The 15,156-nt window shown below is 46.5% G+C and overlaps 1 protein-coding gene across 1 annotated transcript in view; it reads left to right on the top strand.

Moving 5' to 3' along the window:
* LOC119387716 (sodium/potassium/calcium exchanger 5) overlaps positions 1 to 15,156 on the top strand; it is a 44,344-nt gene that overhangs the window by 6,356 nt on the left and 22,832 nt on the right. Inside the window, exons 3-4 of the mRNA XM_037655194.2 lie at positions 1,317 to 1,400; positions 1,785 to 1,891. Of these exons, the coding sequence (XP_037511122.1) occupies positions 1,317 to 1,400; positions 1,785 to 1,891 (191 nt within the window). The remainder of the gene's footprint in view (positions 1 to 1,316; positions 1,401 to 1,784; positions 1,892 to 15,156) is intronic.

Here is a 15,156-nt window from a genome sequence, read left to right as displayed (position 1 = left end):
TATATGTTAAGTGAACGGAACGCTGTCATCGCCTAGGCAGTGGCACATAGGTACAAAGCTTCCGTGGTGTCTTTCCAATCCTGCGGGCTTTCCGCAAAAGTGAATTGCTTGATAAATGTCCGTTATTCCAATCGGTTAATTCGCCTTATCTTCTGCGTGCAGCTTCGATAAGCCCGAGGCATAGTGGCGGTCCTAAAGAAACTGTGTTACCGAATTTCTTCATGCCAACAGTGTTCAATCAATCAATCAATCAATCAATCAATCAATCAATCAATCAATCAATCAATCAATCAATCAATCAATCAATCAATCAATCAATCAATCAATCAATCAATCAATCAATCAATCAATCAATCAATCAATCAATCAATGAACTGCAGTCTTTTCTTTATGCGGAATTCCCATTCGTTCTAGTTTAATTAGGCGCCGTCACTGTGTATGGTCACTTCCGATGACTGGGCGTCTCATCTTCGTGTCAAATGGACGTTCTCGAGTGAGTGAGTAAAAACTTTATTGGACATGTCCGGCGTCAGTGGGCGCGGTGGGGCTACAAGCACCCCGGCCTAGGTGACGGCCTCGAGTCCTTGGACCCGGGCGGCATCCTGGGCGTGCCGGACGGCCCACAGTTGATCGGCAAGGTCGTGGCTGAGCAGAGCCGCCTCCCACCGCGCCTCGCGGTTCGAGACTGCCATGTCTACCGGGTTCGTAGGGGCTGCTGCTCGCTACCGGTACACTTCCACAGCATGTGCTGCAGCGTCGCTCTGGCTCCGCACGCTTTACACGCGTCGGACGTATAAATGTCTGGGTAGCAGAGGCGAAGGATCACCGGATTCGGGTACGTGTGTGTCTGTAGTTGTCGCCAGGCAACCTGCTGTTTCTTGTTTAGTTTGGCGTGGGGTGGTGGATATTTGCGTTCTCGAAAAAAAAAATAGAGATGGGTGACTGTTCGTTGTTACTTTTCCGTACGTTCATAAGGGGCTGTTTTAGGGACGCGATGTATACTTAATATAGTGCAAGTAAAGACAGTTTTTTCACCTCGTACGTATGTGTCGAGGCCATAAAACTTAGGTGGCTGCTTACTTCAATTTATTGGTTGGTTTTAAAAATATTTCACTCAGTTATCCTTCATGCCTTATGATAGCCGCGAAAATGGTCACGTTGATATGCCTTTTTTGTCCCACTTTTTTTTAAGTAGTGTAAAATACAGAATAGCCCAAATCAAGTTTTTTTTAGCCTCCTCGTAGGGTCCTCCAATTTTCGCACCACGACAACAGCGGTCTTACAGAACTTCCACGACATTTTTTTTTTCTTTTCAGCTCTTAACGTTCCAAGCGACGTTGCTGGGGCAACATTTATGGCCGTCGGTACTTCGGCACCAGAGCTCTTCTCCTCAATTATAGGTAAGCTGGTATGTACTTTAAGGCAGTTCTCGGCTGTTGCGTTGAATAGAGCGAATGGCTAGCCAGATGACAAGCGATTCACGCTAGGCCTTTACTAATGCTAAGTACAAGAGAAAATATATGGATGGCAATTTCTTTGCGTTATTTGGACAGTCCGGCAATAGACAGCGAGGTGGGAACCTGATTGTGTCAGCGAAGTCGAAAAGCGTATATTTGCACTCTATTTTGAATAATGCAGGTTGCTTAAGTCACAACTTCGTGTTCATGCTTTTATCTTCCTTGTTTAACATTGTTCCAGGCCCGTAATACAAGATCTTGCTATGGCAGTTCAGTTCACATCTGTTTTTCCTTTCTTAGAAACCATCCATCTCTTTTCGCACGCAGGCTCTTTTATAACGGAAGGCGACATCGGTCTGGGCACCATTGTTGGATCAGCTGTGTTCAACATCCTCGGAGTCACGGGCGTGGCCGGTCTTGCCGTGTGGAAAAACGTAAGCTGGAGATTGTTCCCTTGCCATTTTGAGCAGCCTTCGACTGCCCTGTCAGGAGCAGAGACACCAGTTACATACAGTAAGCCTGCGTTGGCTGCCTTGCACAGTAGACAGGCCGAACGCAGTATACATAGATTAGACAGCCCAAGGGAAGTCTGCGTCTGCTTTTTGCAATGCACGGACACGTAATGCGACACTACTGACGCTTCTGTAGGGCACTTGCTCATAGACTGCCAACGATATGACCAACAGAGAAAATATTAACGCGATAGCGTTGAAGAGCTCGTTTCGCAGAAATTTCGGTGTCGGCGTCGTTGGTTGCGAGCGGAAAATCAACGTTGTCTGTTATCCAAAAATCGAGAAAGCCGCAAATAAAATAAATAATAAATAACTTAGGTTCGAGTGAGGATCGAACCCAGGCCTTCTGCGTGGCAAGCAGGTATTCTGCCACAGAACCACGCCATTGCTTGTAACCGCTGCAAAAAAAAAAAAAAAAGAACAGCCAAACAAACGCTACATGAATGTCATGTTGTGGGAGCAGTCTACTTACCGCATGTAATATTGTGTGGCAGAAGCGTAGAACAGCGCCAGGCGACAAAACATGCAAATTGCACGACGAGTGGGTGTTTTAAAGGTCCACGCATTACAAAGTGCTGACACATATTTAATCATCATCATCAGCGAAAGCACCAACAAAATGAGTGAGTAGCATCGTAGGTACGCGTGCTGCCTTACGGACGCGTAGTGTGTCCTTCGCTGATTTGCAAGAGGAACAATTATGTCTTAATGGGCACTTCGAAACTGTACTTGCAGTAGGCATTCTAGGATAGTTTGAAACGGCCAATGTTATGCGCACAGACGTACGTTTCCATGCGGCGCGGTTGAGGCATCCACCGAGAGCCGAAACCGGGCTAGCAATTGAGAAGGTGATGCGCACGGGGCCCGATTACGCTACCGCGTTCTACTTCTGAAGGCGAAGATCAAGCGATCAAGTTTTTAGCGCGATGAATGGCGTAATTTGGACAAACGTGTTTTTTTTTTCTTTTGGGAAAATACTTGGGCCGGGGTCATGTCCCAATAAACAAAAATGTGCCTTAACAGCCTTATAAGATTTTCTCATAGACAACAATTTAATTGATTTGATGAGTACATTTTGTGAACTCTATGTGTACTGAGTGTTTCACCAAAGGAGCACTTGAAAAGGACATTCGTGCGTTTCACATACTTATTGAACTTTCACATGAACATTAACTCCTTGCAGGTTTGCCTACATTTTCGACACGATCATATAAAAACCAGCTGCGGTATATTCATATAAGCTAAAAAGAAATAGTATAAAACAAATTTTATATAAATCAAGCTAGTAGTTTACTAAAAAAACACTCTCATATGAGAGTGTTTTCAAAAAGTGGGAAAACGCTACGCTGGTACGTAGCACACTGTTCCACTGTCTCATGAAGGCACCATCTTGAGATTGCATTAACGGGTATTGGGGATGAAACGGCCGACGCTAGTGGCACAGGGTATCGCTTTTCAAGGTGTGCGGAGGAAACTTGTGGGGATCTCACTCCAGCAGTAGAACACCACCTGCACCTGCGCCTCTTGTGAGCCGTCATAGCGTTGTGGTCTGTTCCTGTAAAGCTTACTTCACCGCATGCGCAAACCATTTTTTTGTCCATTTGCCTGTCTTTGCTTTGGCTGTCGAAATTGTCGGGTGCAGCTGTTGTCCCTGAATATATGCGCCTACTTTTCAAGAGGAATATGATATCAAGAAAAATATTTCCACGCACCAATATCCGCAACTACGCCGAGGAATGAGCGTGGCAATATCGCATGGAATTGTTTCGATACACTTATCGGTCAAGTTATTCCGCAAATTTACAAAAACACCTGATGACTGGAAGCTAAAATCACCTCGTACTCGACTGACGTCACATACGGCGCGGGTGGATACACCGGATAGAGCACCAGCGCTACGAAGCCCGTCACAAAGTTAGGCGGTAATTGCTATAATTAATTAAGTTACGTAAACCTTGCTAGTTAACGATCTTCGCACTCTGCATGTTTGCTGACGCAACGCAACAAATTTATTATTCTTTTGGCGTTATTTGCTTAGTCGCAATAAGACATGGCGCGCAAGCTCGAGTTCAAGCGTTCAAGTTTCAACGTGTTTCTCATGGAGAAAACGGCGCAGTGGCGTACGTTTGCGACAGCAGGGATAGTAATAAAATAAAATGAAAAGGAAAGATAGTCGCTGGTACATCACGTTCCTCTGGTAGATGTATGCGGTGAGGTTTGAGATAATGGTTTAGTCGACACCGCGTACAGGCAGGCGCTGTATTACGCGCCGAGGCCCCCACCATCCATAGGTAGATACTTTTACGTCGTGCCCGCGATAGCGTTAAAGAGCTCGTTTCGCCGAAATTCCGGTGTCGGCGGCCGCTTCTTTGGGTGTGAGTGAAAACGCAACGTTGGCCGTGAGCGAAAATTCGAGGTAGATACAAATAAAGATATCAGCCAGGAGGCACCGCACTTTGGCTTTTTCTTGCGGCGCGATTTCGGTCTCTACCGAGAAGCGAGGGCGGGCTAGCGATCGGCAAGGCGATACTCACCCGTATACATTGGTCACACAAAATATTGTTGTCATAAATGTGCTGTTGAAGAGGGCGCAAACCTTTACCTTTACTATACGTATTTCGTATGTGTGTGCGTGCGTGCGTGTGGATATCGCTATCGCGTGCAAGCTTAACGGTTTCTCAATTTTTGTTGCTGGCATGCCTCTACGGCGGTACATGAATGGTGCCTATCATTAAACACTGCTTATGACCGTTAAATCCTCAAACGAATCTTCCTTTGGGACCGCAGCGGTGGTACAGTGGTTACGGTGCTCGGCTGCTGACCCGAAGATCGCGGGTTCAATCCCGGCCGCGGCGGTAGCATTCTTAATTGAGGCGAAAGTGCTAAAGACCCATTTACTGCAATTTAGGTGCACGTTAAAAAGCCAGGTGTCTCACATTTCCGGATATGAGCTCTCCACAACGGAGTGACTTATAATCATATTGGGGTTTTGGCGCATAAAACCCCAGTAATTTATTAATTAAGCTTTCTTTGTATATTCAGCTGCAGTACAGTTTCTGCGCACCGTATACCGTGTCCTAGGAGGTTACAGTTGCCTGCGTTGCTTCGGGTACTAAAGCAAGAAGTCAGAAATGCTTTGTCGCCGCATGAAGAGTTATGTAGTGGGTCATTCGGTTAGAGCTAATTAAAACGGACAGGCTTGAGAAATCACGTTGCCGAAGGTAGCTAGTAATATAATCCCACGTAGGGACCGCCAGGTCAAACTTGAGGGCTCGATCGCGGGCACTCTGGATGCCCATGGTTTGGTCATTGAGTTCGGGGATTCCCAAGCCTCATGCGCTTCTGAATATCAGTTACCGTTGCTACATCTCTGCATTACTGTATAAGGTTGCGTAAAATGTGGAGTCGTATTTAAAAATAAAATTGTATTTTTTGCAATTTATTCCATTACTTGCAGCAGCAAGTTCTGCATATGCTTAAAAGAAAATTTTGCTTTACATTAGCTGACACATAGAGAGCGTCTATGATGCAAGTAGAGCTGTAGTGTTGATTGTGTGCAAGAGTATTTGTTGCTTGCAGGAAACTAAATGTCATGTATGCCGGCTACCAAAAAAAAAGGCAAATAAACCTACTATATGCGCATGTGTGTTTGGGTTTCTTAATAAGATGGCAGGAGTGCTCGTGATATTATCTGTAATAAGTTTCACGCCAACCTTCATGCGTGGGCCGGTCGGTCCTAAACTCAACCACTGTACAACATAAAATCAAGAAAAGAACGCTATATCTTTCAACATGTACTTTTTATTGAAAATAATCAATGACAATTACGTTGTCTAGTCATTGAGAAGATTCAACGACATTTGAGATTTAGTTGAAAAGTCATTGATTCAACCATTCTTCAATCATTTGTCAACATTTACTCAATAGTCATTTTTATAAGGGATATATAGGCGGCTGGTGCGAATGCTTACAGCGCGCTGCCTGGCAAGCAAGCGCTATCTCCGCGAAAGGACGTCTGCTACGCAGGAGCAAGGTAGGTGGCGCCATGTTCGAAAAAAGGGTGCGAAAGAGAGGAGACCGAGGAGGAACGAGAGCGGAGGAGGAGAGTGCCGCTACTTTACGAAGTTTCAGGGGCTTTAGCAAAGCCACCTAGAAAAAATATTTTTTTTTCTAGGTGGCATCCATCCATCCATATTAAAAATAGCTTTCCGATACTCGCCTGGCTGTCGCACCGCGTTCCTTCCTTGCCCTGTGAGAATTGACGGCCAGGCTAGAGGGAAGACACGACGCTCGTCGCGTTTCTCTTCGCGTTTCACGACGCTTTGAATGAGTGTATATCGAGTATCATTGTTTATTATGCGCTTGTTGATGTCATCTTTGCGCGGAATTCACCGTATGTGGTGTACAGGTATATGTTAACAACTTCAGCTACCGCAAGGGTTAAATCATGATCATGGGCGTTAGTTGTCGGGAAGGAGATACCGTGTCGGGAAGGAGATACAATACCGTGGGCCTACATTCTTTCATTTCATGCTTTCATTCATTCTTTCATTCATTTCATTATTTCAGGGCCTGCATTCGTTGCATTTGTGTGGCTGAAGCGCATATCAAAGTAAGCTGGAATAATAACGCCTTTACAAGCCGCTGTTCCAATTTTCAGTAAAACAGACAACGTATCCTGCAAGAATGTTACAAGCGGAAAAAGAAACGAACGGGCGAGTAGAGGCAACACGGATAAGCGCTGAATTGTACCTGAGGTTTATTTTGGAAAGCACGCATATTAGTAGTCACAAATGCAAATCTGAGCAAGAAAAATAGGAAAGCACAAACACGGCACGGAAAAAAACTGATCACTAAAGTGATTCGTCATGTAGAGGACAACGCCGTAAGCAATACTGGTGTCACGGGGGCCCTTTTGATCGCGATCAGGGCCGTTCCCGGTCAGGTGCTGCTACGCCGTCACTTATAATCGCGATCAGGCCCGATCGGGATCAATATCATCGCGATCTGCTCATCGATATCTGGCTCCCAGATTGCGAATTGACTGACGTTTGCGCCAAACTCGATCCGCATTAGTTTGGACCGAATAGCATCGATGATTGTTGGTCGCGATTAAAAAATCCGATCCGGACTGATTCTGATCACGATCAAAACTACCCGTGTGACATCGGTATAAGAGATAATCTAGTTTTCATTAATGAACGGAAGACATGCTAATGCAGGTGTGACCAAGACGAGCCATTTCGGTCGCGGCCTGCTAGATAACGGCTTACTTTCGCTATCAGAATGTTATTTTTTTGTGCGTTGTGCTTGTGTGTTTCTTTTGTTCTTGCGACTGATCGCATTTGTGTCACGATTTTTATGTGTGAACTCTCCTCCCCCCCCCCCCCCCCAAAAAAAAAAAAAACCTAATTGGGGACCAGCGCCAGTAAGTTTCATCTATATTCATCCATTGGTTTGTTTTTTACACCAAACATTCACAATAAACGGAATCTAGCAATCACGACAAGCGCGATCGAGAATCTGTATCATCGCGCGTGATTGTTCGCAGCGGAAAGCAGATCCTATAGTTGTGCACTTTAGACTGAATAAGAGTTGCCGACGTGCGAGGTGATGGACTCTCAGCTGAATATTCAGCATATTGAGGACAACCCCATTTTTAAGCAACGCCCAAATAGCCTCGGAAAAAAAGACGTTGATGAGCAGGCCGGAACGATATTTAAAATGTAGCATTCGGCGATGCTTTGATACGAGCAATAGGACAGGCGCCTTACCTCGCAAAGAACGCTGTTCTTTGTCTGAACAAAGTTTCTTTGGCCGATGTTTTGCAGCCACTGCTTCTTGCGCCAGCCATGACGCTCACCTTGGGGAATCGTAAAAAGTGCATAACCGTTTGCACTCTCGTTGTTACAGTTATAGGCGCAACAGCACGGCATAGCGTCCACACAAAGCACAGAAAACAAAGCGCGCGCAACGTTCGCTACGCGGAGCCCCGGCGTAAAATGGCGCTAGCGAAAAAGAAAAATATCAGCAAAACGCAAGATCCACGCGTCTCTAAAACGGCGAAGGAGACCAATCGTCGGCGCGGAAAAGTGGCGGAGAATGGGAGGACGCGGAAAGGGCGAGGAGGGAGAAAGGAGGACGCGCGCGTGGCGGCGAGTACAATGAATGGCGGTACTTTCACAAGATCAAGGCGCTTTACGCTGCGTTAAGGTCCCTCTGATAGGGCGTTAAAATCCCGCTGCGTTAAGGTCCCTCTGAACAGAAGGTAACATGATGGTAGGCCTGTCAAGTAAGGCATGATTTACATGTTACCACCTGTCACTAACGTTCTTCATACACAAATATCTCGTCAGATCAGTTTTTGTATATATGCATTTTATTGAACGACCGCGAGCGCCCCAAGACCACGTCATGTAAATCATGTTTTACATGGCATGCCTGTCACGATTTGCACGTTATAACCAGTAACTTATGTTCGTCATACACTCTTGTCACGCCATACCAATTTTGGTGTGTATCAAGCAAGCGAAGCGGCCGCGAGCACACACCATGAGCGTGGCGTGTAAATCATGTCGTACATGGCATGCATGTCATTATTTTCATGTTATCACCTGTAATATATATTCGTCATACAGTCATGTTATGCCATACCAAATTTGGTGTACAGCTCATTAATGAAACGACCAGGAGAGCAAAAAGTCGTGGGCGGCTAGATAGATAGATAGATAGATAGATAGATAGATAGATAGATAGATAGATAGATAGATAGATAGATAGATAGATAGATAGATGGATAGATAGATAGATAGATAGATAGATAGATAGATAGATAGATAGATAGATAGATAGATAGATAGATAGATAGATAGATAGATAGATAGATACGTTGAAAATCGCAGAAGTTCGCTAAGAAATGCTTCGCATTTAATAAATGCCGACAGCCGAGCGCATAAATGCCGCGCAGTTCGCTTTTATTTATCGCGTTAGTACACGTGCGTGCGCGTGTAGGCAAGTGAAAACTGCCGCTCTTTCTTTCCTAACTAGTTAGAGAACAACGGTATGCTTCATTAGGGCTGCAAAAGCGCACGCAATGCGTAAAACATACGTTACTCCGCGTGAAATCAACACCGCACCACCACAGCTTCGGCCGCGCTGGACCAAATATGGCGGCGGGCATGACGGTCGCGGTACTTTTCCCGTTCCAGTGACTTTAGCTGAATCGGGTGACAGACAGACAAACAGAAAGACAGACAGACAGGCAGATAGACAGACAGACAGACAGACCAAAATTTCTGCGTTTAAATTCCCCAAGAAAGGCTATCGTCTTTAAAAAGCCTTTGTAATTTTAGAGCAGGCAGAACTACTTTCATTACACGTTCCGGGCTCGGTGAAGGAACGAAGAGGCAGAGGATCACGATCGCACGAGAAGCGGGGCGCTCGGAACTGAGGGCAGAGGGGAACGTGTTACAAAACACCACCACGACGTACAGTGCGGTATGCATGCCCAAAATTTACAACGTAGAAGCAGAGACCTGGGGGTAAACCCGGGACGAAGCGATACAGTAGCGCGCTAATACCCCGAGCTCCTCTGAGAAAATTTGGACATATGACCTAAAAACAAGCTGCACACATGTTGGATCGAAATGGATTTACACTGGCGGTCATCGTCAATCCCGGAAGGTCGTTGTCTTCACTATCAGAAGGAACTACTGTGGCATAGAAGCATTTAGGGTCAATTTCCATTTCTGAGGAGAACTAACCCCATGTACACGTTGTTGCATTTGCGAAACATAGCGACAGGAACAAACTATTACGAGATTACAATGTTTTTTGGAATCTACCGAAACTTGCCTGTATCACTGCACGCTGGCGCGTGCAACGTCTGCCGTGGACGTTTTCGAAATAGTCGCATGGGATGAGCACTGACGTCAACACAATGCGCTGCCTTTTTCAAGGCAATGCTGCAGAAATGCAGCAACATGCACAGGCGGCTTAAACCGGCTTTCCTGTGTGTTTAGAAAAATTTATTGTATCACAGACGGTTAACAACAATAACAATTTAACATGACGTTTTCATGATAGAAATACGTTAACGAGAAGGACAAAACATAATACGGTAACATGGACATAAATAAACACATGAAATGACGCGGAGGTAACAAGTACAATTGATGTTTAGCACATTTACACAAATGCAAATAATGTCACAAAAAGCTAGGTACATATCTTAGTCCTCTACACCATTTCATGGAACGTTGTGCAAGTGCAACAATGTGCAGTAAAGGGTTAAGTCATCCTGAAAAGCCTTCGTGCTAGGTCTGGTTACATTTCAGAGTTCGTCTGCTTATCCAAAATATATTTGCTTGCAATCTGCACAATAAAATATAATGGAAAAATTAAATTAAGTTTCCATATTACCCTTTAGGCAAGCAGTCACAAGATAACAAAATTCTTTGAATGGTGCCGTTTAAATGACTGCTAGGGATTCGTCCCCCCAAAAGGGACAGGATTTACCAAAAGAAGCATTAATAACCATAGCATTGAACGAATGAATGAATGAAAAATCCACGCAGGATCTCCTTTGGGAGTTGTCAAAGGAGGTTTATTTAGCCTCCTTGGAGTTGTCTATAAGTAATGCGTAAGCGTAGAGCCTTTTTAACACGCAAGTGTTTTATTCCGGGGCCCACCAAGACTTAAATTGCGTATTTCCGTCACGGAAATGACGTCGAAAAAATGCACGCGATCTCATGGCAAAGGAAAAAAGTTCCATCAACGGTAGTCGAACCCACGACCTCTCGGTCTGCGACACGCTATCCACTGCGCCACGGTCACACACACTGGAGGCTTTACAAACGCGCCTTTCATATCTCACACTTTCCTCTCACAGGACACTTGGTTGGCGGGGTGGTGTCGCCCTCTGGGAGCGGTAAAGTGAAGTAATTCATTATGACCCTGGTGTCCGCTATTAGCTGCTGTAACGCGTCGTTGCTACGCGTGCGTAGCAACGATTGCACTTCTCCGGAGAAATGCAATTTTTTCAACGCCTTAACACACCGCGAGGTGGCGAGCTTAGCCCAAGCTTAGGCCTCGCTCACAGCATCCATCTGCGACGCGCGCCTGGGTCGCATGGCTGTAACACCGCGTTCTCCGCTTAAGGCCGTTTCACATGGCACAACACAGAGCGATTTTTAGGCAGCGAATTCGCTCGCTGAAAAAACAAACAAACAAACAAAAAACACCTGAACGGCCGATCGCCCTTGCCGCAGCGGTCGGCGGCGAGCGACCAACACGTTGGAAATTTTTCGCTCTGTTCGCAGCGGCGGAGCGATTTTTCAGCCGAGACCCGTCGAAATTGCGCCGACCCGGCCGAGCCGTCGAAATTGCGCCAACGAGTTTGCTTTGGTTATGGCCGCTAGCTGTTGCGTATTCCGAAGTGAATTTAGATTCGAAGGTGTTTTTAAATGACAAAACACGCGTGCTCTTCGCTACCGGCGATGAAAAGTTAAGAAAATCATGACGCACAGATTGTTAATTACATTCCAAAATTATGCAGTGTCTGCCACAAACAACGGCAGCAAGCAACTTTGCGCGCCGCACCAGTCGCAGAGCGAAAATCGCGCACCATTCGCATTCCATACGAAACGAAACCGCCATTAGCGGCGGTTGCGAACAGAGCGAATAGAGCGAACCGAGCTATTTATCGCTGCAATCGCGGCATGTGAAACAGCCTTTACGCACGAACCGAGAAAAATCACGGCCGGCCTAGGGGGTAGACACGACGAGCGTTGCGTTTCCCTTTAGCCCGCTGTGGTGTTCAATAACTCTTTAACATGCGGCGGGATGCCGCATGCCCAAGTTCCGCATCCAGTCAGGGACGCTCTTCTGGCTGTGATATCGCTTTCTCTAATTAAGCTCTCACCGTTAACTACTATACAGCTACAACCAGGGCTTCTTTAATCATTGATCATGGGCGTCAGTCGACGGCATGGAGATGTACCACCAAGCGTCAACGTGGGTGCATCCACGTTAAACGGTACTATAGCTGCCAAACACCAATAGACTAAGATCAATGTACAGTAAACATTCAACTACTTCTGTAAAGACGCGTTTTACTTTCGTGTTCGATTCTTACGACGGAGGGATCAACCATGTTTTTGCAGCTTCCAGCTTTACCCGGAACGTTCTTTTTTTTGGGAGGCATCGGCACGGCGTCTTTCACCCCTTTGTAACGGCCCCACAGAAAGCGCATCCCGCGATCACTGCGACTTTGGCATCAAATTTTCGCAATGTCCGAATTTTCCTGATGTGTAAAATCCTCCATGTCGGCTTTACATCTTGTCCTAGAGAGGCCTTTTATTCCACGGCCACGAAATTCAACAAAGCTCTCTCAGAATGTGTTCTTCTTTTACACTTGTTTTGCACAGCGTATACAACACATTCATATGATTCAGATGTCTTCACACTATGAAAAATATTGGGTGTTCAGTCCAGTGAAAGCGGAGGCCCATAAGCGTGATCTAGTCGTACGGGAATCCTTCATCGTCATCTATTGGCAAACACCTACTCAAGAATGGCGGGCTACCATTACGACCCGAATACCCGAGCGGCGCGTGTACATTTTGGTCAATGTATCATTCACCTTGTCATTCAGCTTCTTCCCAGCGTTCGTCAACGTTTGAAACGGCCCTACGGTAGCCGCATCCGCGACCGTCGAAACGCATGTTTGGCGGTAAATGTTCGCAGGGTGTAAATTGGCCTTGTTGGCACAATCCTCTATGTAGGCTTTAGCCTGCACCTTGTCCTGGAGAGTGCTTTCAAATGCGTAAGAAAGTTGTCTATGCTGACTCATCGAGAAAACAGTCCGTCCGTATGTCCATCCCTTTATCACCTTAGACGATCATCGCGATAAAGAAATGAGTGTATAAAAAAAAATACGGCAGTTTCGCACTAGTGGTGCCAAGCCTGAAGAAAGAGCGGAGCTGGGCTGCCTTCCTTGCTTCTGTCTATTTTTCGCTTTGTTCCCTTTCTTTCTCTTGTATCTGTTTTGTTCCTTTCTCTTGACACGAAAGTGTTTTATGCCGGGGTCCACCAAGTACTTCATTCACGGTTATGACGTTGATAAAATGGACGCCAACGGGTGAGAAAGCAAAATCTAAGAAAAAGGTCCGCCGCTGGGAATCGAACCCACGACTTTGCGGCCGCGACGGTAAGCGCCCGGCGCTCAACCGACTAACCCATCTTGGCAGATGGCGGGCACTCCACGAACGCGCCTTATATCTTTCACACATGCTCTCTCGCACGGTGCTCTCTGTTGGCGGTGTAGGTAGGCGGGGCGGAGCGGTGCGGTGCCGCCGTCTGTGAGAGGTAAAAAGAAGTAATGCGTCACGATCGACATTTACTAGCGCTTACTCCGAGATTGCGCGTGATATCGGAGGTCATGGTTAAAGCGTCTCGATACCAGCGAGGGACACTGCATGGCCGCGCTGGCGTCGCCGAGGGAACCTAGACGCAGTTACGTTCTTTGCCTTTCGCTTCGTGTTAGCCTGCGCTGTCTCATCGGATTAGTGCAAGTTCCACGTGCACCAACGGGGTTTCTCCGCCGCCGACTGCTTCGATTGCGAGAGCACCCGACTAACAAAACTGCTGCAATACGCGTTGCAGAAAGGACGCGATTTCGACGGGCGAATGTCGTGCCCGTGGTCGTGCCTTGGTGGAGCGAGACAGAGGCCAGAAGGACGCACGCACTTGCGGCTCAAGCTACGAACCTCTGCTTCCCGCGTTGCTGAAGCGCAGTGTGGTAGTGCATGCATGAACACAGGCGTCGGTAACTCATTACTAGTAAGCGCACACCGCGCCGCTTCTCTCCTTAATTGACGACGTTTTGAAGAAGTGCATATCGGGTACCAGTGTTGATTATGAGCTTGTTGATGTCATCTTTACGCGCGATTCACGATTCGCTGATTCCAAATATATGTTCACAACTTCAGCTACCACAACGGTTTAATCCTGATCATGGGCGTTAGTCGTCGCAATGGAGACATGCCACTAGGCGTCAACATGGGTGCATCGACGTCAAACGGTGCTATAGCTGCCAAACACCAATAGACATTGTAGAAGCTCTCATATATCACTACACGATAAGCACAACTTCTGTGAAGACACGTTTCACTTTCGTGTTATACCGATTCCTATGACGGAGGGACGAGCCATGTTTTTTAATCACTTCAAGGCTTCATCATCCTCTGAATTCGTGTCTTGTTAGGCATTACGTTATATGTTGTTCACCGCTATTAGTACCAATTATATTTAGTATCTTAGTCGAAATGAAGAAGAAGAAATGAACATGGGCAGGGCATGTTGCGCGTAGGCAAGACAACCGCTGGTCAATAAGAATGACTGACTGGATTCCAAGAGAAGGCAAACGCTTGAGGGAGAGACAGAGAGTTAGGTGGGCAGATAAGATAAAGAAGTTTGCGGGTACAACGTGGCAGCAGAAAGCGCAGGACCGGGTTGATTGGCGGAACATGGGAGAGGTGTTGGTCCTGCAGTGGCCGTAGTCAGGCTGCTGCTGCTGATGATGATATTTATTATTAGACATAGAAAATGCGGTTTATAAACCCGTTACGCAGTCGTATTTTTCATCTTTGTTCTGCTTTCCATACAAATAAATGAAGCCCGCGCTCTATTTATTCGTTTGGAAGGTGGAGAGAGAGAGAGAGAGAGATACGAAGAGGAAAGGCAGGGAGGTTAACCAAGCTTTGGCTCGGTTGGCTACCCTGCACTTGGGGTGGGGGAAGGGGAAATAATAGAAAAGAAAGGGTAAAGAAGAAAGAAGAAGAGTAAGAAAGGGATGGATGAACTACACAACACGAACTCGCGCTGTTAGTTCACAGGCGCTCGTGAAGTCCGGTGGTCCTCAAGAAGCACAAGAGGGCTTTCGTGGCCTTGCGTGTATGCGAGACCGTAGGCCAAGGTCCCAAGATCTTCTTTTCTGTCAGCGGTCTTGAGTCTAGGTGACGGAGCTTGACTTCCATACTACGTCGTTGAGCTTGGAACTGTATACGCTGCATATGAGTATAAACTGTTTCAGCCTTTTTGAAGTATCAGCCGCCACGGTGGTATAGTGGTTACGGTGCTAGGCTGCATACCCTAACGGCGCTTGTTCGATCCCGTCCACAACGGTT

This window comes from Rhipicephalus sanguineus, chromosome 3, assembly GCF_013339695.2.
Source record: "Rhipicephalus sanguineus isolate Rsan-2018 chromosome 3, BIME_Rsan_1.4, whole genome shotgun sequence".
NCBI lineage: Eukaryota > Metazoa > Arthropoda > Arachnida > Ixodida > Ixodidae > Rhipicephalus > Rhipicephalus sanguineus.
This window is presented reverse-complemented; position numbering and strand designations above follow the sequence as displayed.